The 27,249-nt window shown below is 47.4% G+C and overlaps 1 protein-coding gene across 2 annotated transcripts in view; it reads right to left on the bottom strand.

Moving 5' to 3' along the window:
- The window catches only part of NR2F6 (nuclear receptor subfamily 2 group F member 6), a 36,737-nt gene that overhangs the window by 7,332 nt on the left and 2,156 nt on the right, over positions 1-27,249 (bottom strand). Inside the window, exon 2 of one of the 2 annotated variants that reach the window (XM_063914401.1) lies at positions 18,410-18,531. In XM_063914401.1, the coding sequence (XP_063770471.1) occupies positions 18,410-18,531 (122 nt within the window). The remainder of the gene's footprint in view (positions 1-18,409; positions 18,532-27,249) is intronic. The other variant, XM_063914402.1, reaches the window with a different exon arrangement.

The raw sequence follows: 27,249 nt of genomic DNA, 5'->3' as shown, positions 1-27,249 counted from the left end.
GCAGATGGCGGCGGCGGGCGTGAGCGGGACAGTGGCAGGAGGCGCAAGCTGCGGGGGACATGTCTGCGGCGGGGGGAGCAGAGATCGGCGAGCGGCAGGAGGAGTAGGCTGTGGGGGGACATGTCTGCGGCGGCTGGTGGAAGTGCTGCATGGAGAGAGGTGCGGCTGAAGCCGCCGATCAGCGTGCATTCCGACAAGTCGGGTTTCCCAACTTATCAGAATAAACAGGGCGCTACTGAATAGGTCGGAACCCCTTCCGACCTAAAACTGTCGGAAGCTGCCGTCTTTTCCACAAGACGGCAGCTTCCGACAGTTATTGAATATACCCCTAAGCAGGCAAAGGCCTACCTACTACACCAGTCTTCTACTAAGCAATGATAGAACAAGTGGATGGTACACAGTACGGATTACTACAGACAGACAAACACAATGAAACACTGTAAACAGTCTTCATACAGCAATTTATATGTACAACCTCAAAATAGAAAACACAGCATACGTATGTGATCTATTATCAAGAATGTTTGGAACTTTTCTTGAAAGCCCCCTAAACCTTAAATGCAAATTGCTGGGGTATAGACGCGATCCGCAGGAGCTTGGGCACACTGAAAAGACTGGGTGTGAACTGGCTCCTCCCTCTATGCCCCTCCTCCAGACCTCAGTTATAGGAACTGTGCCCAGGAGAGACGGACATTTCGAGGAAAGGATTTTTGCGTAAACTAAGGGCTACAAACATAACAGCCCACACCACAAACATACTGTACAACCGGAGTAACAGTAAACCAGATAACAGTATGAATTAACAACAGCAACAAGCTGAAAACCAGAAATACACAACCCGTGTATAAACTAATTTAACCAACAAGAATACACTGCAAGTAACAGTCCGCACTGGGATGGGCGCCCAGCATCCTCTACGGACTAGGAGAAAAGGATTTACCGGTAGGTACTAAAATCCTATTTTCTCTTACGTCCTAGAGGATGCTGGGGACTCCAAAAGGACCATGGGGTTTATACCAAAGCTCCAGACCGGGCGGGAGAGTGCGGACGACTCTGCAGCACCGACTGAGCAAACGCAAGGTCCTCATCAGCCAGGATATCAAACTTATAGAACTTAGCAAAAGTGTTTGAACCTGACCAGGTAGCCGCTCGGCAAAGCTGTAAAGCCGGGACGCCTCGGGCAGCCGCCCAAGATGAGCCCACTTTCCTGGTAGAATGGGCTTTTACTGACTTCGGCACCGGTAGCCCGACCGAAGAATGAGCCTGCTGAATCGTACTGCAAATCCAGCGTGCAATAGTCTGTTTTGAAGCAGGATGACCAATCTTGTTGGAAGCATACAGGACAAACAGCGCCTCAGTTTTCCTGGCAACAGCCGTTCTGGCGACGTAGATCTTCAAAGCTCTCACAACATCCAGAGACTTTGGAACCGCCACAGCATCCGTAGCCACCGGCACCACAATAGGTTGGTTAATGTGAAACGAAGAAACCACCTTCGGCAGAAATTGTTGACGAGTCCTCAATTCCGCCCTATCCGAATGAAAAATCAAGTACGGGCTCTTATGAGATAAGGCCGCCAACTCTGACACCCGCCTGGCAGACACCAGCGCCAACAGCATGACTACCTTCCAAGTGAGAAACTTCAACTCAACCTTACGCAAAGGTTCAAACCAGGAAGACATGAGAAACTGTAAGACCACCTCAAGATCCCACGGAGCCACAGGAGGCACAAACGGAGGATTGATATGCAATACTCCTTTCACAAATGTCTGAACCTCTGGGAAGACAGCTAATTCCTTTTGAAAAGAAAATAGACAAAGCCGAAAATCTGCACTTTGATGGAGCCTAATTTCAGGCCTGCATCTACACCTGCCTGCAAAAAGTGGAGAAAACGACCCAAATGAAAATCTTCCGCAGGAACCATTTTAGTCTCACACCAGGAAACATACTTTCTCCAAATACGGTGATAATGTTTCACCGTAACCTCCTTCCTAGCCTTAATGAGAGTGGGAATGACCTCCCTGGGAATACCCTTACGAGCTAAGATCTGGCGCTCAACTTCTATGCCGTCAAACGCAGCCGCGGTAAGTCTGGAAACACGCCTGGACCCTGCAACAACAAGTCCTCTCTTAGAGGAAGCGGCCAAGGATCTTCCACCAGTAATTCCTGAAGATCCGGGTACCAGGCCCTTCTTGGCCAATCTGGAACGACGAGAATCGCCTGAACCCCTGCTCGTCGAATGATCCCCAGTACCTTTGGAATGAGAGGAAGTGGAGGGAACACATATACCGACTGGAACACCCACGGAGACACCAGGGCGTCCACTGCACTGGCTTGGGGGTCCCTTGACCTGGAACAATACCTCGGGAGCTTCTTGTTGAGACGAGACTCCATCATGTCGATCAACGGAATTCCCCAACGCTTTCTCACCTCTGCAAATACCTCTTGGTGAAGAGCCCACTCTCCCGGATGGAGATCGTGTCTGCTGAGGAAATCTGCTTCCCAGTTGTTCACCCCCGGTAGGAAGACTGCTGACAGGGCGCTCACGTGTTGTTCCGCCCAGCGAAGGATTCTTGTGGCCTCCGCCATTGCCGCTCTGCTCCTTGTTCCGCCTTGACGGTTTATATGTGCCACCGCTGTGATGTTGTCTGACTGCACCAGGAAAGGTCGACCCTGAAGAAGGCTTCTTGCTTGTAGCAGGCCGTTGTAAATGGCTCTTAACTCGAGAACATTTATGTGGAGACAAGCTTCCTGGAGCGACCATCTCCCCTGGAAGTTTCTTACTTGGGTGACTGCACCCCAGCCCCGGAGACTTGCATCTGTTGTCAGAAGTACCCAGTCCAGGACACCGAACCGGCGTCCTTCTAGGAGGTGAGAACTTTGTAGCCACCACAGGAGAGAAATTCTGGCTCTGGGAGATAGACTTATCTTCCGGTGCATGTGCAGGTGAGACCCGGACCATTTGCTCAGCAAGTCCCACTGAAACACCCGGAATGGCTTCGTACGCCGCAACCATTTTTCCCAGAACCCGAGTACAGTGATGGATTGACACACTCGTCGGCCTCAGAAGATCCCTGACCATCGACTGCAGTTCCAGAGCTTTTTCTTCTGGAAGAAATACTCTCCGTAACTCCGTGTCCAGAATCATGCCCAGAAAAGACAGCCGAGTGATCGGAATCAACTGAGATTTCTGCAAATTTAGCACCCAACCGTGCTGTCGCAGCACCGACAGCGCCAAATTTACACTCCTCAGCAACCGTTCCTTGGACCTCGCCTTTATCATGAGATCGTCCAAGTACGGGATAATGGAAACCCCTTGCTTTCGAAGGAGAACCATCATTTCTGCCATGACCTTGGTGAAAATCCTCGGGGCCGTGGAAAGCCCAAACGGCTACATCTGAAATTGGTAATGAGAATCCTGTATCGCAAACCTGAGGAAGGCCTGATGCGAAGGATATATCGGGACGTGTAAGTAGGCATCCTTTATGTCGACTGACGCCATAAAATCCCCCCCTTCTAGGCTGGAAATCACAGCTCGAAGAGATTACATCTTGAACTTGAAAACTTTCAAGTATGGATTGAGGGATTTTAGATTCAGAATCGGTCTGACCGAACCGTCCGGTTTCGGCACAACAAAGAGGCTCGAGTAGAACCCCTCCCCCCGTTGTGACGGGGGAACGGGAACAATGACCCTCTGTTGACACAATTTTTGTATCGCTGCCAGCACCACCTCCCTGTCCGGAAGAGACACTGGTAAGGCCGAAATGAAAAACCGGTGAGGGGGCACCTCCCGAAACTCCAGCTTGTATCCCTGAAACACAATCTCTAGGACCCAAGGATCCAGGTCTGATTGAATCCAGACCTGACTGAAGATTCGGAGACGGCCCTCCACCGGTCCGGACTCCCCCAGGGAAGCCCCAGCGTCATGCGGTGGACTTGGTAGAGGAGGGGGAGGACTTTTGGTCGTGGGCGCCTGACACGGCAGGCGACTTCCTTCCCCTTCCTCTACCCTTAGAAGTGAGGAAGGATGAACCTTTTCCACGCCTGTATTTATTGGGACGAAAGGACTGCATCTGCTGATGTGGTGCCTTTTTGTGTTGTGTGGGAACATAGGGAAGAAAAGAGGACTTACCCGCCGTCGCGGTAGAGACTAGGTCCGCCAAGCCGTCCCCAAACAAAACATTACCTTTGAAGGGTAAAGCTTCCATAGCTCTCTTGGTGTCGGCATCAGCATTCCATTGATGGATCCACAACGCCCTCCTGGCCGATATCGACATGGCATTGGCTCTTGATCCCAAGAGACAAACATCCCTCGCCGCATCCTTCAGGTAATCTGCAGCGTCCTTGATATAACCAAGAGTCAAAAGAACATTATCTTTATCAAGGGTATCCATATCATTAGCTAAATTCTCAGCCCATTTAGCAATAGCACTACTCACCCATACCGACGCCACCGCAGGTCTGGGCAATGCACCCGAATTAGCGAAAATGGACTTCAGAGACGTCTTCAGCTTGCGATCCGCCGGATCCTTGAGAGCTGCCATGTCAGGAGACGGAAGCGCCACTTTCTTAGACAAAACGAGATAGAGCTTTGTCAACATTTGGAGACGACTCCCATTTTTCCCTGTCATCAGAGGGGAAAGGATACGCCATGTAAATCCTCTTGGGAATCTGCCACTTCTTGTCCGGCGACTCCCAAGCCTTTTCACAAAGAGTATTCATTTCATGAGAGGGGGGAAACTTCATCTCAGGTTTTTTTCCCTTGAACAAGCAAAATCCTTGTTTCCTGTACCGCAGGTTCATCAGAAATGCGTAAAACATCTTTTATAGCCACAATCATGTATTGAATATTCTTAACTAATCGTGGATGCAAAGCAGCCTCAGTGAAATCGACCTCGAATCAGAGTCCGTGTCGGTATCAGTATCTACCACTTGAGTAAACATCCGCTTTTGTGACCCCGATGGGGTCTGCACCTGAGACAAAGCCTCCTTCATGGACTTTTTCCACACCTGCGTCTGTGACTCAGACTTATCCAACCTCTTTGATAAGGAAGCTACATTCGTATTAATTGTACTTAGCAATGTGCGTAAATCAGGTCTCGGCTGTGCCGACAGGCCCAAATCTAGACCCGCATCCGCTCCCCCAATAACCTCCTCTGGTGAATAACATTCAGCCTCAGACATGCCAACACGTATTATCGACACACGGACACACACAGAATGTCTCAGCTAGGGGACAGGCCCACAATGAAGCCCAGATAGAGGACACAGAGGGAGTATGCCAGCCCACACCCCAGCGCCCAAATATCCCATAAAGGGATATATGTGACCAGCGCTGTTTTAATTATAAGAAAATGCACCACAAACTGCGCCATCCCCCCCTGATTAGCTCCCCGTTACTTTGAGAGGAGCTGTGGAGGTCCCGGGCCAGCGTCTCCTTCGGCCGCGTGTGGAGGAGAAAATGGTGCTGTGAGCCACGCGGCTAAGCTCCGCCCCTTCCCGGCGCACTTCAGCCCGCTAAATTTGAAAGCTTAAAAATGCCGGCGGGGGTCTGCGAAACGGTGCCGAGGCACCGAAAAGGCTTCTGCCGGCTCCCGGACCCCAGTAACATGCTGCCATGCACCCTGTGAGTGCCGTTAGGGATAGTGTGTGGGAGAATGGAGCGCAGCGTTACCGCTGCGCTGTACCTGGTTACTGAAGTCTTCTGCCGTCCTGAAGTCTTCTGTTCTTCTCATACTCACCCGACTTCTGTCTTCTGTGATGGGGGTGACGGCGCGGCTCCGGGAACAAGCAGCTAGGCGCACCAAGTGATCGAACCCTCTGGAGCTAATGGTGTCCAGTAGCCGAGAAGCAGAGCCCTTAAACTAAGAAGAAGTAGGTCTGCTTCTCTCCCCTCACTCCCCCGCTGCAGGGAGCCTGTAGCCAGCAGGTCTCCCTGAAAATAAAAAACCTAACAAAAGTCTTTTCAAGAGAAACTCAGGAGAGCTCCCCTAGTGAGTGTCCAGTCAGTCCTGGGCACAAAGTCTAACTGAGGTCTGGAGGAGGGGCATAGAGGGAGGAGCCAGTTCACACCCAGTTTAAGTCTTTTCAGTGTACCCCATGGTCCTTTTGGAGTCCCCAGCATCCTCTAGGACGTAAGAGAAATAAAATAGTTTTTTAAACATTCATATCTATATATATAGCGGTGTCCTACTATGTTACTCCATAGTGCTTTACACTTCCAGCCAAACACAGAAAAAGAACAAGACTATGGTCCCGCTTCATCAAAGTTTTGGGGGACATCTGCAAATCTAAAGTATATCAGAGATGTATCTAGGTGGGGACCGCAGCAGTAATCGGAGACATGTGCTGCGATCCCTAGTTTTACATTACACAAACAGCCCCCATTGGGTTATATGGGGGCTGAAATTTGTGAGCTTTAACAAGCTGCTTGGCTGTTGGTTAAGACCATATTTACATTAGCCATTGTAGCATGAGCTACTTTCCGTAACTTTTACTAGGAAAGGGATCTGTAGGTAATGGACGCTCGTGTATGCGTTGGTCTGATAACCATTAGCAATAACTTTACTTTTACCTGTCATAGTGCTCCTACCAGAGATCCTGTCCCTGTGTGTGTATTTTAGTACATTGCAGCAATGCTAGATTTCTTACTGAAGAGAGGCTATAAAACACTCAAAGCTGGGTGTACACTAACTGATGAGTTCCCCAGCCACAATGTGATGTAACCATCCGGTGTAATACGGCGCAATGTATCGTTACAGCAGGCCGCCGCTGTTCAATACATCATCCCATCTAACATGCCGCACATCAAATAGGATGATGCGATGAACCACCACCGTGAACACGCAGTTAGGCTTACACACTATACAATGCATATGATAGATCATTCCAATCCACGTAGGCATTACAAGGGATGGATAAAACCCGACTTATAGGTTGCCATGGCAATTAAAAACACATTTCCCTTATGTTTTATAACCATTTGAGAACCCTTAAAACTAGTTCCCAGCATTCAACGCAAACTTATTACTGTTTACAGTACAGCTCTACATGTTAAGAAAGAGATGTGTAATGAAACTCAGTGGTAGATGTATACACCTGCGTTATGGGGTATAGCGGTTTCTGCACACAGTATATGCAGCAGATACCGATTCTCCTCATGTATTATTGTGGTGTTGTGTGTAAAATGATGGGGGTGCCGCATGTCATTATCGGCGCTCCTATCTGCTAAATAGTGCGGCAATATGCAAACCAATGTATAAACGGTCATTTACGCTGACCATTCCGCATTTCGCCTTTAGTGATTTTGTCAGCTTAGACTGGCACTGCTGCAGTGGGAGTCAGTGGAAGCCTGGCTGAATTTCTCCCCAGAGAGAGCAGAGACGGCAGTTAAAGAGATAGGGGAGGTGGGAGGGGAACATGGCACATGGGTCCTACCAGTCAGACTTCACCTCAAAAAGTGGTCTGGTCATCAGCGGAGGTGCCCGAAAAGCAGCATGGCAAGGGGTGGGAAGAGGGGTAGCAGATCCAATATCAAGGAAGAGAGCCGAGTAGCTGCACAAATCTAGTATATCATATGTAGTTACACAATGTTTGTTAGAATTTCTTGATTTTGGTAAGATTGATCTAAAGTGTTAAGCTGGGTATACACTGGAGCGATGTCGCTCCAAAACGACATATTGCTTACATTTCTCAGTGTATACCCAGGATTGTGCGCTCCCGCAGTCGCATATGACAGACGCTTGGTTTGATGTGTACATCAAACCAAGAGTCTGTTGCTAGCATCCCGTGTTATGTTAACGAAGGATGGAACATGGCTGTTCTGTCATTCATTAAAGTCGCCCCAGTGTGTAGGGCAATTCGAGCTGACGGGGATTCGTTCCTATGTCGGAACGAATCCTTGTCGCGCTAGTGTGTACCCAGGTTTAGAGTGCAATAAACACATTTCTCTTACGTCCTAGAGGATGCTGGGGACTCCAAAAGGACCATGGGGTATAGACGGGATCCGCAGGAGCTTGGGCACACTGAAAAGACTTTGACTGGGTGTGAACTGGCTCCTCCCTCTATGCCCCTCCTCCAGACCTCAGTTAGACTTTGTGCCCAGGAGTGACTGGACACACACTAGGGGAGCTCTACTGAGTTTCTCTAGAAAATACTTTTTTTAGGTTTTTTATTTTCAGGGAGAACTGCAGGCTACAGGCTCCCTGCATCGTGGGACTGAGGGGAGAGAAGTCAGACCTACTTCTACCTAGTTAAGGGCTCTGCTTCTTAGGCTACTGGACACCATTAGCTCCAGAGGGTTCGATCACTTGGTTCGCCTAGCTGCTTGTTCCCGGAACCGCGCCGTCACCCCCCCCCCACAGAAGCCAGAAGAAAGAAGCCGGGTGAGTATGTGAAGATCCGAAGACATCAGACGGCAGAAGACTTCAGTAAAGAGGTAGCAGCGCAGCGGTAGCAGCGCAGCGGTAGCGCTGCGCTCCATGCTCCCACACACTTCACCAACGGCACTTGCGGGTGCCGGGCGCTGGGGGGGAGGCGCCCTGGGCAGCATGTTACTGGGGTCTTAAAGGGCTGGCAGACAGGCATTTTCGGTGCCCGGGCACCGTTTTCCATACCCCCGCCAGCATAGCAGTTTGAATTTTTGCGGGACTGAAGCGCACCGGGAAGGGGCGGATATTTGGTGCTTATATTTTAATTAAAAGCAGCGCTATCAACATATACTGTTTTGGTGGGATATATGGACGCTGGGGTGTGAGCTGGCATACTCCCTCTGTGTTTTCTCTCTCCGGGCTTCCTTGTGGGTCTGTCCCCTGGCTGAGGTAGTGTGTGTGTGTGTGTGTGTGTGTGTGTGTGTGTGTGTGTGTGTGTGTGTGTGTGTGTGTGTGTGTGTCGGTACTACGTGTCGGCATGTCTGAGGCTTAGTGTTACTCCCCGGAGGAGGTTGCTGGGGGCGCAGAAATGGGGCTGGAGGTTGCTCTGTCGGCACAGCAGACACCTGATTTGGTTACTATGTTAAGTGCACTTAATGCAAATGTGGCCTCATTGTCTAAGAGGTTGGATAAATCTGAATCTCAGACACAAGTGTGGAGGAAATCCATGTAGGATGCTTTGACCCAGGTGCAGGCCCCGTCGGGGTCACAAAAGCGTTTGTTTACCCAGATGGTAGATATGGATACCGACACGGATTCTGATTCCGATGTCGACTTCAATGAGGCTACTTTACACCCAAGGCTAGTTAAGAGTATTCAGTACATGATTGTGGCTATTAAAGATGTTTTACGTATCTCTGACGAACCTGCGGTGCAGGAAACAAGGATTTGTTTATTTAAGGGGAAAAGGCCTGAGGTGAAATTTCCCCCCTTTCATGAAATGAATTCTCTTTGTGAAAAGGCTTGGGAGTCGCCGGACAAGAGGTGGCAGATTCCCAAGAGAATTTTCATGGCATATCCTTTCCCCTCTGATGACAGGGAAAAATGGGAGTAGTCTCCGAATGTCGACAAGGCTCTATCCAGTTTGTCTAAGAAGGTGGCGCTTCCGTCCCCTGACACGGCAGCTCTCAAGGATCCGGCGGATCGCAAGCTGGAGACGTCTTTGAAGGCCATTTTCGTTAATACGGGAGCATTACTCAGACCTGCTGTGGCGTCGGTATGGGTGAGTAGTGCTATTGCTAAATGGGCTGATAATTTAGCTTCTGATATGGATACCCTTGATAAAGCTAATATTCTTTTGACTCTTGGTTATATCAAGGATGCTGCAGATTACCTGAAGGATGCGGCGAGGGATGTTGGTCTCTTGAGATCAAGAGCCAATGCCATGGCGATCTCGGCCAGGAGGGCGCTGTGGATCCATCAATGGAATGCTGATGCCGACTCCAAGAAAAATATGGAAGCTCTTCCCTCCAAAGGTAGTGTCTTGTTTGGTGACAGCCTGGCTGACCTGGTGTCTACTGCGACTGCGGGTAAGTCATCTTTTCTTCCTTATGTTCCCACACAACACAAAAAGGCACCCCATCAGCAGATGCAGTCCTTTCGACCCAATAAATACAAGCGAGGAAAAGGCTCGTCCTTCCTCGCTTCAAAGGGTAGAGAAAGGGGAAGAAAGTCACCTGCAGTATCAGGCACCCAGGACCAAAAGTCCTCCCCCGCCTCTACCAAGTCCACCGCATGACGCTGGGGCTCCCCTGTGGGAGTCCGGACCGGTGTGGGGCCGTCTCCTGATCTTCAGTCAGGTCTGGGTTCAATCAGGCCTGGATCCTTGGGTCCTAGACATAGTGTTTTAGGGATACAGGCTGGAGTTTCAGGAGATGCCCCCTCACCGTTTTTTCATTTCGGCCTTGCCAGTGTCTCTTCCGGACAGGGAGGTGGTGAATGCAGCAATACAAAAGTTGTGTCAACAGAGGTTCATTATTCCCGTTCCGCCGTCCCAACGGGGGGAGGGGTTCTACTCGAGCCTCTTTGTTGTACCGAAGCCAGATGGTTCGGTCAGACTGATTCTGAACCTAAAATCCCTCAATCCATACTTGAAGGTTTTCAAGTTCAAGATGGAATCTCTTCAAGCTGTGATCTCCAGCCTAGAAGGGGGGGATTTTATGGCGTCAGTCGACATAAAGGATGCCTACTTACTCCTTAAGGCTAGGAAGGAGGTTACGGCGAAACATTATCACCGTATTTGGAGAAAGTATGTTTCGTGGTGTGAGACCAAAACTGCTCCTGCGGAGGAATTTCACTTGGGTCGGTTTCTCCATTTTTTGCAGGCAGGCTTTCGGCTTTATCTATTTTCTTTCAAAAGGAATTGGCCGTCCTTCCAGAGGTTCAGACTTTTGTGAAGGGAGTGCTGCATATCCATCATCCCAATGTGCCGCCTGTGGCGCCATGGGATCTTGAAGTGGTCTTGCAGTTTCTTATGTCTCCCTGGTTTGAACCTTTGCGTAAGGTTGAGTTAAAGTTTCTCACTTGGAAGGTAGTCATGCTTTTGGCTCTGGCGTCTGCCAGGTGAGTGTCAGAGTTGGCGACCTTATCTCACAAGAGTCCATATTTGATCTTCCATTCGGATAGAGCAGAATTGAGGACTCGTCAACAATTTCTGCCGAAGGTGGTTTCTTCGTTTCACATTAACCAACCTATTGTGGTACCTGTGGCTACAGATACGGTGGCAGTTCCAAAGTCTTTTGATGTTGTAAGAGCTTTGAAAATTTACGTTGCCAGAACGGCTCTTACCAGGAAAACTGAGGCTCTGTTTGTCCTGTATGCTTCCAACAAGATTGGAAATCCTGCTTCTAAGCAAACTATTGCACGCTGGATTTGTAATACGATTCAGCAAGCTCATTCTTCGGCTGGGCTACCGTTGCCGAAGTCAGTAAAGGCCCATTCTACCAGAAAAGTGGGCTCATCTTGGGCGGCTGCCCGAGGGGTCTCGGCACTTCAGCTTTGCCGAGCAGCTACGTGGTCGGGTTCAAACACCTTTGCTAAGTTTTACAAGTTTGATACCCTGGCTGATGAGGACCTCATGTTTGCTCAATCGGTGCTGCAGAGTCGTCCGCACTCTCCCGCCCATTCTGGAGCTTTGGTATAGACCCCATGGTCCTTTTGGAGTCCCCAGCATCCTCTAGGACGTAAGAGAAAATAGAATTTTAGTACCTGCCGGGAAATCCTTTTCTCCTACTCCGTAGAGGATGCTGGGCGCCCATCCCAGTGCGGACTGTTCCTTGCAGTTAGGTTGATACTGGTTGTTTTCGGTTACACGTGCATTGTGCATCAGTTATGTTCAGCTTGTTGCTGTTGTTAGTTCATACTGTTATCTGGTTTCATGCTACTCCAGTTGTACGGTGTGTTTGTGGTGTGGGCTGGTATGTTTCTTGCCCTTAGTTTAACAAAAATCCTTTCCTCGAAATGTCCGTCTCTCCTGGGCACAGTTCCTATAACTGAGGTCTGGAGGAGGGGCATAGAGGGAGGAGCCAGTTCACACCCAGTCAAAGTCTTTTCAGTGTACCCAAGCTCTTGCGGATCCCGTCTATACCCCATGGCCCTTTTGGAGTCCCCAGCATCCTCTACGGACTAGGAGAAAAGGATTTACCGGCAGGTACCAAAATCCTATTTTTGTTTTCAGCTTACACATTTTATACTACACAATTACTGGCTCCTAATATATACCACCGACTTCTGCCTTGAGGATATTTATCGAAGCCTAAGCATTAAACAATGTCCAAACACTATTTTAATTAATGTACATTTCGGTTGATCTTTAGTAAATGATAATTTAATTCACTTGGCGATACTTTTAGGATGCAGGCAACAATCACCACAAGAGGCAGCTGTGGCCTTCCCCCCACTCTAATTCTCTGTTTACAGAGTTGACCTTCCACCCCCTTGTCTCCGTGCAGATAGAAACAGAGCTGATGTGTCTCCTTTTTCTCTATGGAGACAGAAGCTGTGCTTCCCCCCATATTCTCTGCTGTATACAAGCCATGATTACTCCTCAGCATACAGTGATGGAGCTTGTCCCTTGTACAGAGACAATTAGTGCTGATCTGCCAGAAGGTCGCCCCTTTCTTATAAACACATGCAAAAAGTGTGGAGTCTTCCTTCCATTCTATGCCGAGTTAAGCAATACTGACCTTTTCCCTCTGCACACACACAGAAGCAGGGCTGATCTCCCCCCTCCTCTCTGCACAACACTGCTGACCCTGTCTACCCACTCTTCTGGGCAGATAAAGGCAGCCTGAGCTACTTCTTCCTGCACAGATACAGGAGCACCAATCTCTACTACTTTCCTGCACAGATACAGTGCTGTAGTGCAATCATCTCTCCTGCATGGATACAAGCGGTGCCCATCTCTCCAGCTCTACCTCCTCTGGCTATATATAGGCAGCCTCCACACAGGAACACAACAGCACTGCTCTCTGTAACTATACCCATGCTGGCACTGCTTACACACTGTGTGATTCAGCTCCCAAACCCACTGTTTTCTATGTATTTAAATGCCATCACCTTATACACTCCCCTTCATTCTCTGTATAAATGGCAATGCCATTTACCCAATTGTTATAAATAGTGTTGTATCTGTCCACAACATGCAAATGGAGCACCTCTAGCTCTGCTCTGGACACAGTGAAGAATGGTTGACTGTCATATTTTTATATGGGGATGGGGCTCACGTCAGTTAATATTATTTTCTCATATCTCCATTTACAAAGAGCTTATAAACCACAGGCCCCTAACACATACAGGGGTCTCATCAGCTGCCCCCACTCTGCAGGCAGCACTGATCTCTGTAGCGTTCTGTATAATAAGGTCAGTGATCTCTCCCCCCAACTCTGTACTTGGTTCACTCCATGTTTGCTGAGCCCTGCGAGGAATGTGCTGAACTGAGGAAGTGGCAGCAGAATGAGGGAGGAGAGGGGGAAAGAAAGAGCTTTTATTTACTTTCTAATGCCTGAATGAGCGCAGAGGATTCACTCAAGCAGGGAAAGGGCACAGAGCTCTAAGCTCATCAAAAGAAGGGCAGAGTGGCGAGCAACAGAAAAGAAGGGGATGGCGACGGGAAAAAAAGGAGGGCAGAAAGGCTGATGGATGGAATAGAGCAGAGAGCTGAGCGAAAAAGAAAGATAAGGGAAAATGGACAGGATGGGACATAACTGAAAGCAGGTAATATGAGAAGGGGAGAGTCAAAAGGAGTGAAGGGATGGAGGCATGAAGGAGGAAACACATGTGAAGAAGACAGAGCTAGGGATTACAGAACCCATCGTTTTCACATTAAAATTATTGTGTATCCCGATCTCTTGCTCTTATTAAGCCCTCTGCAAGCCCCATTATTCCTCCCACATAATTGCTTTTTTGTCCTCTACTCCACTGCCATGCACAGCAGCAGCACAAACATGTGATTCACTGCTCTGACCTTTATCTACAAAGAGGTCATGTGGTCACATGATAAGGTGTTGTTCCTGGACGTCACCTGCCCTTTATTCATGCACCCTGCCCTTGGCGTTTTATCTACACTCACAGATTATCACAGCTGCTATCTTCTACCTGAAAGCAAGAAATCTGTAGCTTAGAAGGTAAAAGATATAGGCTAGCAGCTACATAGGATCATGGAAAGGATAATATATACACACAAATAATTGTTAACAATAATAACAGACTTGTTGCCATGAAAAAGACACTGCCAGGGAGCTATTACTAAATTACATTTTATGTTTCCTACAAGTAGAGAGAGTCTATCATATTGGGAAGTAATACACAATTTTCACTTTCCTTTATTCTTAGCTGGTAAATGAGATATGTGACACAAATACAGAATGTTGCTGATTTAATAATAAAAAAAAAAAACCACATACTGTATTCAAAAGCCTAACTACACTGTGGGGCATACTTGCCTACCTGACCCTCTCCATGAGGGAGAAAATGCTCTGTTCCTGGACTTTCCTGGTAATGTATGATTGTCATCACCCGTGGTGAGCTAGGTAATTGATAAGAAAGGTGTTTCACCACAGGTGATGGCAATCATACATTACCAGGAAAGTCCAGGAACAGAGCATTTTCTCCCTCATGGAGAGGGTCAGGTAGGCAAGTATGCTGTGGGGTATCCAATTAGCTGCAGAAATTTTTTGCATAGAAAAAAAAAAAAGTAATTTAACGTAATTTTTGCCCGATAGTCATTATCAGCTATACAATTAGAGCCGTGGTTTGTTTTTTGTGTAAAAATGTACCCCTAATTGCCCGAAAACACATAGGGTCCATATAAAGCCATGGACCTATATGTTTTCACAGCACCTATCACCGGAAAAAAATGGATACTTATTAGGTATTTGGTTTTGCCTGCCATCCCCAGTAATCGCCAACATAGGGGGGAGTCAATTAGCCAATGTAAATTACTGCAGCTAATTGGATAGTGTACTATATCACGCCCAACCTCTTTTCTAAAATGATCCCCATTATCTCGCATATTGCGCCCATTGTAATCAGGTTTAGCTGCGTACAGGGGGGGGTAGCGTGCTGAAATGATGATACCACGCCCGTCAACTGAAACAGAACGGGTGTGGAAGGGAGACGAAAGAATTGAATAGCGCCCATTGTGCCTTAAATGCAACATCGTGAGTGAAAAAGTTGCTTCCATCTATTAGACTATTGGGGGAATTCAATTAGCCTCGATAATTTAAGGGGCAGAAATAACTAAGATTTTTCATTTTTTGCACCCGTTAAATTATCTGGTTTTGGGTAATAACACATAGAAGCCGTGATAAGTTCACGGATCTATGCGTTTTCACCGCCCGATTCGTGAAAACGGGCTAATTATGATTTTTTTCCCCAGAGCCTGATGAGGAACCAAATAACTGTTGCTGACCTCAGGGGATCAGTATGATTTGCAGAAGGACAGGATGCCGGCTGTCAGTATACAGACAGCAGCATCCCGTCCGTCAAAATCCCGACAGCCCCCTCATTGAGGTCCCTAACCCTCACCTTTTCCCTACCCTAAACCTCCCTTGGGGTTGCATAACCCTTACCCTCCCCGCTAGGTGCCTAGCCCTAACCCTCCTTTCCCCGCTACCTAACCCACACCTCCCCTTCTTAGTGCCTAACCCTCCCTCCCCATCACTATCCCTAGCCTTCCCGTTCTTGATCCCTAACGCTAACCTCCCTTCACCTGCCTAAATCAAACTTCTCAAACCACAACCCTCACCCCCCTCCCGCCGTGTCCAAACTCGGGTACCTGGCGTCGGTATATTGACCGCCGGGATCCCAGCCGTTGGGAAGCCAAACGCTTCCCGACCTCAGGGCTAATTGGGTAGCCCGTGGGGTCAATTAGCCTACGGTAAAATAACCACAGCTAATTGAATTCCTCCCTATATTTGGCAGACCATATTTACTTCTGGGTGATGTCATTTCTTTTTTTATACAATCATTTTTTATTGAAAAAATTTAAGAAGTTTTGACAAAAGGGCACAACAAGTACCAATATATGCAGGCCAACAGAGTCATGTGACAAAAAAAAACATCAATCGGTAATACAATTTATATAGTGTAGTAAATGTAGTCGATAGAACAGGAGGAGACAAAAGTGATCAAACCCACCAATATGATTAATATGATAGCGTCTCCATTAATTTAGAAGGTGTCACATCAAATTATCAAAACTTCCAAGTTTTACCAAAAAGAAAAGACAAAACAATATATCCAGATGAAAACAAATAACTTGAAATAGAAATCAAAGAAGAACAGAGCAAGAATAGGAAGAAAAGCAAGAAAGAAGAACAAGAAGAACAAGAGAGGAGAGGAGAAGAAAGTCAAATTCAAACCACTCCGAATTGGGAGTCCCTCGGAGAGGGAGGGGCCAGTAAGAGGCAGATGTAAGAAGGAAAAATCTGTAGTGAAAAGGACGTAGATCAGCAATCCATAGGAGCAACAAGGTAAGCAGGGGAGGACTTATAGTCTAACCACGGAGACCAGGTGGAAACAAAATCATGAGACCTGCCAATTGACGAAAGCAACAAATCCTCCATATGCATAAAATAGTCGATTTTCGCAAACCATGAACGACGCGGGGGGATCTCCATAGAGCTGGAATAACAGCTTGGGCTACATTGCTCAGGTGTCGTAGCAGAGATTTCTTATATTGTGACATAGTTATGTTGGAGTGGTTAATTAGCCAGAAGGCAGGGCCAAGCGGGACCTTAGATCCCAAGATAACTTGCCAAAAGAGTTGGAGGGGAGGGGGGGGGCAATCCCACCAAATGTGGAACAGTGTACCTACAGAGGAGGAGCAGCGCCAGCACTGAGCCGAAATAGCAGGGTACATCGCATGGAGAAGAGAAGGGTGCCGATACCACCTCGTGATGATTTTGTATTGAGTTTCCCTAATCTGAATACAGACCGAACTCTTGTGTGTTTTAAGGAATATTCTCTCCCAATCACAAGATGATAAAGAAACACCCAAATCCCTCTCCCATGCCGCGGCAAAAGAAGGGGGATGTGTGGGTGTGGAATGATGAACAATCCTATATAGGGAGGAAATAGTGTGTGTTGGATTGTGGGTGGCAACACAGAGTTTCTCGAACAAGGTCAATTCTCTAGAAGCCTCTTGGAATCTTGAGCCAGAAACCAAGAAATGTCTAATTTGTAAAAATTTCCAGAAATCACTTTGACGGATGTCCCCTGGATGATGTCATTTCTATGACTCCTGTGAATCAATGTCCTACTCAGAGGGTTTTTGAATGACAATGACTTGTATTACACATAATTTACTGTACATTAAGACTGTGGTATGCCCTAACAATTCAATTGGTGTATGGATGTGTCAATGAGCTGCCATATACATTGAATTACCCAGAAGTCTGTTATGTTTTTGGATCGGCTTATTTGCAAATTACCCATAGGGTGTGTAGTTCAGGGAAATTCTCTCATTATTTTAGTAAGATGTGGGAAAACTGTGACCAAGTACCATCTAAACTAAAACTAGTAAGATTAGACTAAAATAGCTGGTAAGAATTTGTACCCTACATGCAGAGAACCACAGTATACCCAAGACTTTCAGTCAGCCATTATATCACGACCACTAATATATTATTTATATAATTCTATATATACTATACAATATGAGGATATCAGAAGCCACTGAAGACTTCTGTGACCATGTGAAGGCCAAATATTGTAGACTGTGATTATACACAGAATAACCTGTTTCGTTTATAGTTTGATGTTTATTATTCCTCTGCTACACAAGTTTGGATTACAATTAAAGCTACAGGGGTATATTCAATAAGTGTTGGAAGCTGCCGCCTTGTCGGAAAGACGGCAGCTACCGACAGATTTAGGTCGGAAGGGGTTCTGACCTATTCATTAGAGGCTGTTTTTTTCCGACAACTCGGGAATTCCCGACTTGTCGGAAAACACGTGGATTGGCGGAATAGCCGCAGATCCACGTGCTTTTGTCGGAAACAGGGCCAAATCCAACAGAATTTGGCCCCGTTTTCGACAACCTCAATCCGACTTTAAAAAAAAGTCGTATTGAGGTGAGGAGACGGGGAAGCGGGCGAGGGAGGGAGAGTGTGCTTACCGGTGGGGGCAGCTGGAGCCGCGGACCCTGGAAGACACGGATCCTCTCTGACGTCCCCCTGGCCAGGCACCTCTCTCCTGGCAGCGCTCCCCGGCTGACACTGAATGCGGCTGTGTGGCTGTCTTCAGCAGCTCCCTGTGATTGCACACACGGGGAGCTGCTGACAGCAGCAGCACAGACGGGAGGAAACGGACAAATCCGACAGTCGGATTTGGCCACCCTATTGTATAGGGCTTGTCGGATCCATTCCGACAAACGCATGTCGGAATGGAACAGACTTTTATTGAATATATCCCACAGAATACATGAGTGGGTCTGATCACAGTACGAGGGGCTAGGTGAGTAAAATATGGCATAAATGACCTTGTCTGAAGGTTGCATGTACTGTACCTTCCTTCCTCATGCCCACACGGAAGCATTTCTTTAGTCGGCAGTACTGACATTGGTTGCGGTGATGCTGGTCAATCTGACAGTCGCGATTTGACCTATATATAGAGACAGATACAAGGTAAATAAAGAGTATGGATATATGACAACACCCTCTAAGAATAACTCACAACAAAAAATATCATACAACAATGTAGCTAATAATACACAGAGATACACAACGGTACATAGAGGGCACATTCAAAATTCAAATGCCTCACATCTGTCGAGTGATAAATAAATTACTGTGTTGCTTATTAAAATTTCATAAGAATCACTTGCATAAAAATGTCCCGATTTCACACAGCTCACTCTGTTATTACAGGTTGAGTATCCCATATCCAAATATTCCGAAATACGGAATTTTTTGAGTGAGACTGAGATAGTGAAACCTTTGTTTTCTGATGGCTCAATGTACTCAAACCTTGTTTAATGCACAAAATAATTAAAATTATTTTATTAAATGACCATCAGGCTGTGTGTATAAGGTGTATATGAAACATAAATTAATTGTGTGAATGTACACACACTTTGTTTAATGCACAAAATTATTAAAAATATTGGCTAAAATTACCTTCAGGCTGTGTGTATAAGGTGTATATGAACCATAAATGCATTCTGTGCTTAGACTTAGGTCCCATCACCATGATATCTCATTATGGAATGCAATTATTCCAAAATACGGAATAATCCGATATCCAAAATACCTCTGATCCCAAGCATTTTGGATATGGGATACTCAACATGTACTATAGTGCACATAAACAGAGGTACATCCAAATAGCACCTTCAGAGTTCACAGGAGAATTCACTATGTCTAGCTAAGAAAAAAATAGGATTTTACTTACCGGTAAATCTACTTCTCGTAGTCCATAGAGGATGCTGGGGACTCCGTAAGGACCATGGGGAATAGACGGGCTCCGCAGGAGATAGGGCACTTTAAGAAAGCTTTGGATTCTGGGTGTGCACTGGCTCCTCCCTCTATGTCCCTCCTCCAGACCTCAGTTAGAGAAACTGTGCCCAGAGGATATGAACAGTACGAGGAAAGGATTTATGTAACCTAAGGGCGAGATTCATACCAGCCACACCAATCACACCGTATAACTTGTGATAAACTACCCAGTTAACAGTATGAACAAGTAACATAGCCTCGGTTCAAGACCGACCGACTACAAAATAACCCTTGTGTAAGCAATAACTATATACAAGTCTTGCAGAAGAAGTCCGCACTTGGGACGGGCGCCCAGCATCCTCTACGGACTACGAGAAATAGATTTACCGGTAAGTAAAATCCTATTTTCTCTAACGTCCTAGAGGATGCTGGGGACTCCGTAAGTACCATGGGGATTATACCAAAGCTCCCAAACGGGCGGGAGAGTGCGGATGACTCTGCAGCACCGATTGAGCAAACAGGAGGTCCTCCTCAGCCAGGGTATCAAACTTATAGAACTTTGCAAAGGTGGTTGACCCCGACCAAGTAGCAGCTCGGCACAGTTGTAGTGCCGAGACCCCTCGGGCAGCCGCCCAAGAAGAGCCCACCTTCCTAGTGAAATGGGCCTTAACCGATTTAGGCAATGGCAATCCTGCCGTAGAATGCGCCTGCTGAATCGTGTTACAGATCCAGCGAGCAATTGTCTGCTTTGAAGCAGGAGCGCCAACCTTGTTGGCCGCATACAGAACAAACAGAGCTTCAGTCTTCCTGATCCTAGCTGTTCTGGTCACGTAAATTTTCAAAGCCCTGACCACATCCAGGGACTCGGAGTCCTCCAGGTCCCGTGTAGCCACAGGCACGACAATAGGTTGGTTCATATGAAAAGATGAGACCACCTTGGGCAGAAATTGAGGACGAGTCCTCAACTCTGCCCTATCCACGTGAAAAATCAGGTATGGGCTTTTATATGATAAAGCCGCTAATTCCGAAACACGCCTTGCAGAAGCTAAGGCCAACAACATGACTACTTTCCAAGTGAGGTATTTCAACTCCACCGTTTTGAGTGGTTCAAACCAAAGTGACTTGAGGAAACTTAATACCACGTTAAGATCCCAAGGCGCCACCGGAGGTACAAAGGGAGGCTGAATATGCAGCACTCCCTTCACAAAAGTCTGTACTTCAGGAAGAGAAGCCAATTCTCTTTGAAAGAAAATGGGTAAGGCCGAAATTTGGACCTTTATGGACCCTAACTTTAGGCCCAAATTCACTCCCGTTCGAAGGAAGTGAAGCAGACGGCCCAAATGGAACTCCTCCGTAGGAGCAGCTCTGGCCTCACACCAAGAAACATATTTCCGCCATATACGGTGATAATGTTTCGATGTCACATCCTTCCTAGCCTTGATCAGGGTAGGAATGACCTCCTCCGGAATCCCTTTTTCAGCTAGGATCCGGCGTTCAACCGCCATGCCGTCAAACGCAGCCGCGGTAAGTCTTGGAACAGACAGGGCCCCTGCTGCAGCAGGTCCTGCCTTAGAGGAAGAGGCCACGGAACTTCTGTGAGCAACTCTTGCAGATCCGGATACCAAGTCCTCCTTGGCCAATCTGGAACAATGAGAATTGTTCTGACCCTTCTTAGTCTTATTAATCTCAACACCTTGGGTATGAGAGGAAGAGGAGGAAACACATAGACCGATCTGAACACCCATGGTGTCACCAGAGCGTCTACCGCTACCGCCTGATGGTCTCTTGACCTGGCGCAATACCTCTTTAGCTTTTTGTTGAGACGGGACGCCATCATGTCTATTTGAGGCAGTCCCCACCGATCCACGATCTGTGTGAAGACTTCTTGATGAAGTCCCCACTCTCCCGGATGCAGGTCGTGCCTGCTGAGGAAGTCCGCCTCCTAGTTGTCCACCCCCGGGATGAACACTGCTGATAGTGCGCTTACATGGCCTTCCGCCCAGCGCAGAATCCTGGTCGCCTCTGCCATGGCCACTCTGCTCCTTGTGCCGCCTTGGCGGTTTACATGAGCCACTGCCGTGATATTGTCCGACTGAATCAGAACCGGTTTGTTCTGAAGCCATTCCTCCGCCTGGCGTAGGGCGTTGTAAATGGCCCTTAACTCCAGGACATTGATGTGGAGACAAGTCTCTAGGCTTGACCAGAGACCTTGGAAATTTCTTCCCAGTGCGACAGCCCCCCAACCTCGGAGGCTCGCGTCTGTGGTCACCAGGATCCGGTCCTGAATGCCGAACCTGCGACCCTCTAGGAGGTGAGCACTGTGCAGCCACCACAGGAGAGATACCCTGGCCCCGGGAGACAGGGTGATCCGTTTCTGCATATGTAGATGGGACCCGGCCCATCTGTCCAATAGGTCCCATTGGAAAGTCCTCGCATGGAACCTGCCGAAGGGGATGGCCTCGTATGAATGCACCATCTTCCCCAGAACCTTTGTGCAATGATGCACCGAAACCTTTTTTGGCTTTAAAAGGTTCCTGACCAGGGCTATGAGCTCCTGAGCCTTCTCCACCAGAAGAAAAACTCTTTTTTTGGTCTGTGTCTAGAATCAGGCTCAAAAAGGTCAGACGCGTTGCAGGTACTAGCTGGGATTTCGGTAAATTGAGAATCCAGCCGTGCATCTGCAACGTCTTCACGGACAGAGACACGCTGTCCAGCAACTTCTCCCGAGATCTTGCCTTTATAAGGAGATCGTCCAAGTACGGGATAATTGTGACCATCATTTCCGCCATTACCTTGGTGAAAATTCTCGGGGCCGTGGAAAGACCAAACGGCAACGTCTGAAATTGGTAGTGACAATCCTGTACTGCAAATCTCAGAAACGCCTGGTGAGGGGGGAAAATCGGAACATGAAGGTACGCATCCTGTATGTCCAGGGACACCATCCAATCCCCTCCCTCCAGGCTGGCGATGACCCTTCTGAGCGATTCCATTTTGAACTTGAACCTCTTCAAGTACAGGTTCAGGGATTTTAGATTTAGAATGGGTCTGACCGAACCGTCCGGTTTCGGTACCACAAACAGGGAGGAATAATAACCCTCTCCTTGCTGGATATGAGGAACCTTGATTATCACCTGTTGAATGTACAATTTGTGAATTGCCGCTAATACTAGCTCCCTCTCTGACGGGGAAGCCGGCAGAGCCGATTTGAAAAACCGGCGAGGGGGCATGTCTTCGAATTCCAGTCTGTATCCCTGGGAAACAATCTCTATTGCCCAGGGATCCACCTGTGATTGAACCCAGACGTGGCTGAAAAGACAAAGACGTGCCCCCACTTGATCTGACACCCCCCGCCCCCCCCCCCCCCCCCCCCCCCGGAAAGCCCCAGCGTCATGCTGTGGACTTTGCGGAAGTAGGGGAGGACTTCTGCTCCTGGGAACTAGCTGAGTGCAGCTTTTTTCCCTTGCCTTTACCTCTGGCAACGAAGGACGATCCTCGTACCTTCTTGTTTTTATTGGAACGAAAGGACTGCATTTGATAATGTGGTACCTTCTTAGAATGCTGCGGGGGAACATAAGGTAAAAAATTCGATTTACCGGCCGTAGCAGTAGAGACTAGGTCCGAGAGGCCTTCTCCAAACAACTCCTCCCCCTTGTAAGGCAATGACTCCATATGCCGCTTTGAGTCGGCGTCTCCCGTCCACTGTCGGGTCCACAAGAGCCGCCTAGCAGAAATAGACATAGCGTTTATTCTAGAGCTTAGTAAACAAATGTCTCTCTGAGCATCCCTGATATACAAGGCAGCATCTCCGATATGCTCCATGGTCATTAGAATGGTATCCCTATCTAAGGTGTCCATCTCCGTAGATAAGGAGTCTGCCCATGCCACGACAGCACTACAAACCCAGGCCGACGCCATGGCCGGCCTAACTATAGTTCCTGAATGTGTGTAAATGTGCTTCATGGTAATTTCCTGCTTGCGATCAGCAGGATCCTTGAGGGAAGCAGTATCCGGAGAAGGCAGTGCCACCTTCTTGGATAAGCGTGTCAGCGCCTTGTCTACTTTAGGCGCAGATTCCCATCGTATCCGATCCTTCTGTGGAAAAGGATACGCCATGAGAATCCTTTTGGGAACATGGAGTCTCCTATCCGGAGATTCCCAAGCCTTTTCGCATAATTCGCTTAGCTCAAATGAGGACGGAAACGTGACCTCAGGCTTTTTCCCTTTATACATGTGAACCCTCGTGTCAGGGACAGGGGGTTCCTCCGTGATATGCAAAACCTCTTTTATGGCAACAATCATGTACCTAATACCTTTTGCCACCTTCGGCTACAATTTTGCATCCTCATAGTCGACACTAGAGTCAGTATCTGTGTCGGAATCTGTGTCAGCGACCTGGGATATGGGGCGCTTTTGAGACCCTGAAGGTCCTGGCACCACAGGGACAGGCACGCACTGGCTACCTGACTGATCCCTAGCTTCAGCCTTGTCTAATCTTTTATGCAGGAGATTTACATTTGCATTCAAGACATTCAGCATATCCACCCAGTCCGGTGTCGGCGTTGCCGACGGCGACCTGACATTCAAGCACTCCCCCTCCACATTAAGCGAGCCTTCCTCATCAAACATGTCGACACACACGTACCGACACACTGCACACACCCAGGGAAACTTTTTCTGAAGACAGTATCCCCTGAAAGGCCCTTTGGAGAGACAGAGAGTATGCCAGCACACACCCCAGCGCAACAACCTGGAGACCAACACAGAATGCTTTTCCCCAGCAGCGCTGTATTATACTTTATCCGCCAATTATGTGCCCCACCCCCCTCTCTTTTTAAACTCCCTTCACCGTGTGTAAGCAGGGGAGAGTCCGGGGAGCTTCCTCGCAGCGTTCTGTGGAGAGAGAAATGGCGCTGGTGAGTGCTGAGGGAGAAGCCCCGCCCCCTCGGCAGCGGGCTTCTGTCCCGCTCAAAATCGTGTAAAATGGCGGGGCTCAATTATATACATGTACAGTGCCCAGCTGTACATGTATATACCTATTTGCCATCTAAGAGGTGTTATTATTGCTGCCCAGGGCGCCCCCCCCCCCCCCCCCCCCCCTGCGCCCTGCACCCATACAGTGACCGGAGTGTGTGAGGTGATGTGGAGCAATGACGCACAGCTGCAGTGCTGTGCGTTACCTCTGTGAAGCTGAAGGCTTCTGCCGCCTGAGACGTCTTCTTGCTTCTGTTCTTCTGGCTCTGTGAGGAGAACGGCGGCGTGGCTCCGGGGGTGGACGCCCAGGACGAACCTGTGTTCACCCCCTCTGAAGCTAATGGTATCCAGTAGCCGAGGAAGCAGATCCTATCAGTTAAGTAGGTCTGCCCCTCTCTCCACAGTCCCTCGATGCAGGGAGCCTGTTGCCAGCAGTGCTCCCTGTGAAAAAGTAAAAATTCAAACAAAAATGCTTTCTGTAGCAAAGAACTCAAGAGAGCTCCCTGCAGTGCGCCCTTCATCCTCTGGGCACAGTGTAAAACTGAGGTCTGGAGGAGGGACATAGAGGGAGGAGCCAGTGCACACCCAGAATCCAAAGCTTTCTTAAAGTGCCCTATCTCCTGCGGAGCCCGTCTTTTTCCCATGGTCCTTACGGAGTCCCCAGCATCCTCTAGGACGTTAGAGAAAGTCCCTTTACTGACATTCTGACAGACCATTTCCCCCCATTTGTCCCGTTTCAGCTGCTGAACACAATTTTCTAGTCAGCTGATTTCAGCTACAGCAGTTGGTTAGCTGTAAAGTTCTCTAATCCCAGGAATATTATTGTTTTGACGTATTTTGAGCAACGTAAACGACTTTATGCAATGTTTGGTATTCAAGATTATGTATGACCCAGAATAATACATTATTATTATCCTATATTTATGTGGTGCCACAAGGGTTCCACAGCACCTTACATAAACAGTATGAACAGAACACGAAAAAAAAAAAGTGACTTACAAGTACAGAACACTGCAGAACATGGACAAGGCTTATAAACAGTTCTGTAGCAGGAGTACCAAAAAAACAGCGGGGCGGGCGGCCAAACTCAAACGTTTGTGTGGTAGGCAGTGGGAAGATGATGATGGTTTAAGTGATGGAAAAGTACGTGTGAGGAGAAGGCCCTGCTCATGAGAGCTTACAATCTAATTGGAGGCTCCATCCATGCTGGTGACATTACAGTCCTATTATTTTAGTCCTTTTGGTACTTAAAATCAATACGGATACATACAAATTCACAATATTAGAAGGTAGGTACCAGTCCAATTAGTTCACATTATCAGAGTCATAGGGCTTTTATTTATGTAACTTCTCAGCGGGTTGGAAGTGAAAATTTAAAGCAGCACACAGTCCGCGTAACACGCGTCAGACTTTACACTCACTGCAAGTGCCATTTTACACTTTCACTTCCAACCCGCTGGGAAGTCAGCGGCATAGAAAAGCCTCCACTTTGTAATAAAGTCGATAGTGTATTTAAAGCGCTCTGCGCCAGATTCAGAGATGTACGTTAATGCATTCGCAGGTGCCATCCCGTATGTGGATGTGCGAAAATATGCTAATGCTGTAGCTGTCTGGAAATGGATTGAGTTGGCCACCGGCAGCTTCCCAAATATCAGTATCTGCGTACAGACACGCATCGGTGCTCGCAGATTCTCCGATAATCCACCATGTAGTAACACTATGGTCATGTAGAATGGCCGCAGGAACGGAGACGCTGGCACTATGAAGTCTGCGTTTATACCACCATTACCCGCATAGTTCCTACTGTCAGTCACTTTGCAAAGAATGCTCACTGCGAGCAACCTCACAAAGGCACCTTGGCGTGTGCGCAGTGCACAACCGGATGACAATCAGTCAACTACGTAAACATCGTCATTACGTATTTCTGACTCAGGCTCTTTGACAACATGTACAAAACCTAAATATTCCTCTCCTCTTTTCCCTTCATGCCCGCTGCCAGTGGCAAGGTTATAATGTCATGGGTGTTTATGTTCTGTATCTATTGCTGTCTGAATGTGCATGCTGGGATATGTTGTTCTACAACAACTGCAAAATAACCATATGTTGATTAGGGTGAAATGAACGTAGTCAGCATATGTTGTCGGTTTAGCATGCCAAGCCAAAAGAGACGTGTCTAAATGAATATATTGTAAAATCCTGATTCAGCTTTTGGCTTGCTTATAAAAAGGGTTAATGCAGTCTTCCACGTGGGTTAAGGTAAATAAGACTGTGGAGGAAAAGAGGGGTGGCGCTACATGTTAAATAAACACATTGCAAAGGTCAAGAGTAATAATGTTTCTCTTTAACTGGGGCCAGAGCTCCACAGAGATTACACTGATAAGCACTGGATTTGTCAGGCACCCACATGTGGAGAAGCATTTTCTCTTTTTTAATGAAACAGTCTATTTTTATTTTAATATATACAAATGTCTACATGTTAAATATAACACAAATTCAAACATTAACCATTTTACAGCACAAAGAAAAAAAAATACAGTAATACAAAAAATGGTGGCCAAAGTAATAAAACATGGCAAAAAAAAAAAAAACCCAACAGGCAAAACATCTGACAATAAGAATATATCCTTCCAAATAGCCATTTTCAATACTCAGACTGCAGCTTCATATTTAGAATGCCTGGAAAGTTATGGTTTCAACAGAACAAAAGAAAAATGATATATATATTTTTAAAGGGATGAATGCATTTGTACTATTTTATTGCAGGTTGTCATTTCTGTTATTTAGCTGGAATATACAGGGTGGCCCAAAAGTGGGTATACAGTAATCATCTTTCATTATTCTTTCTATTTGTTGCAGAATTGGAATGATGACAAGAAATCTGAGTGAAGAACAAAGAAATACACTATGTTGTGTA

This window comes from Pseudophryne corroboree, chromosome 1, assembly GCF_028390025.1.
Source record: "Pseudophryne corroboree isolate aPseCor3 chromosome 1, aPseCor3.hap2, whole genome shotgun sequence".
Lineage (NCBI taxonomy): Eukaryota > Metazoa > Chordata > Amphibia > Anura > Myobatrachidae > Pseudophryne > Pseudophryne corroboree.
Note: the sequence above shows the minus strand (reverse complement) of the source record. Positions and strands in the feature narration are given on the sequence as shown.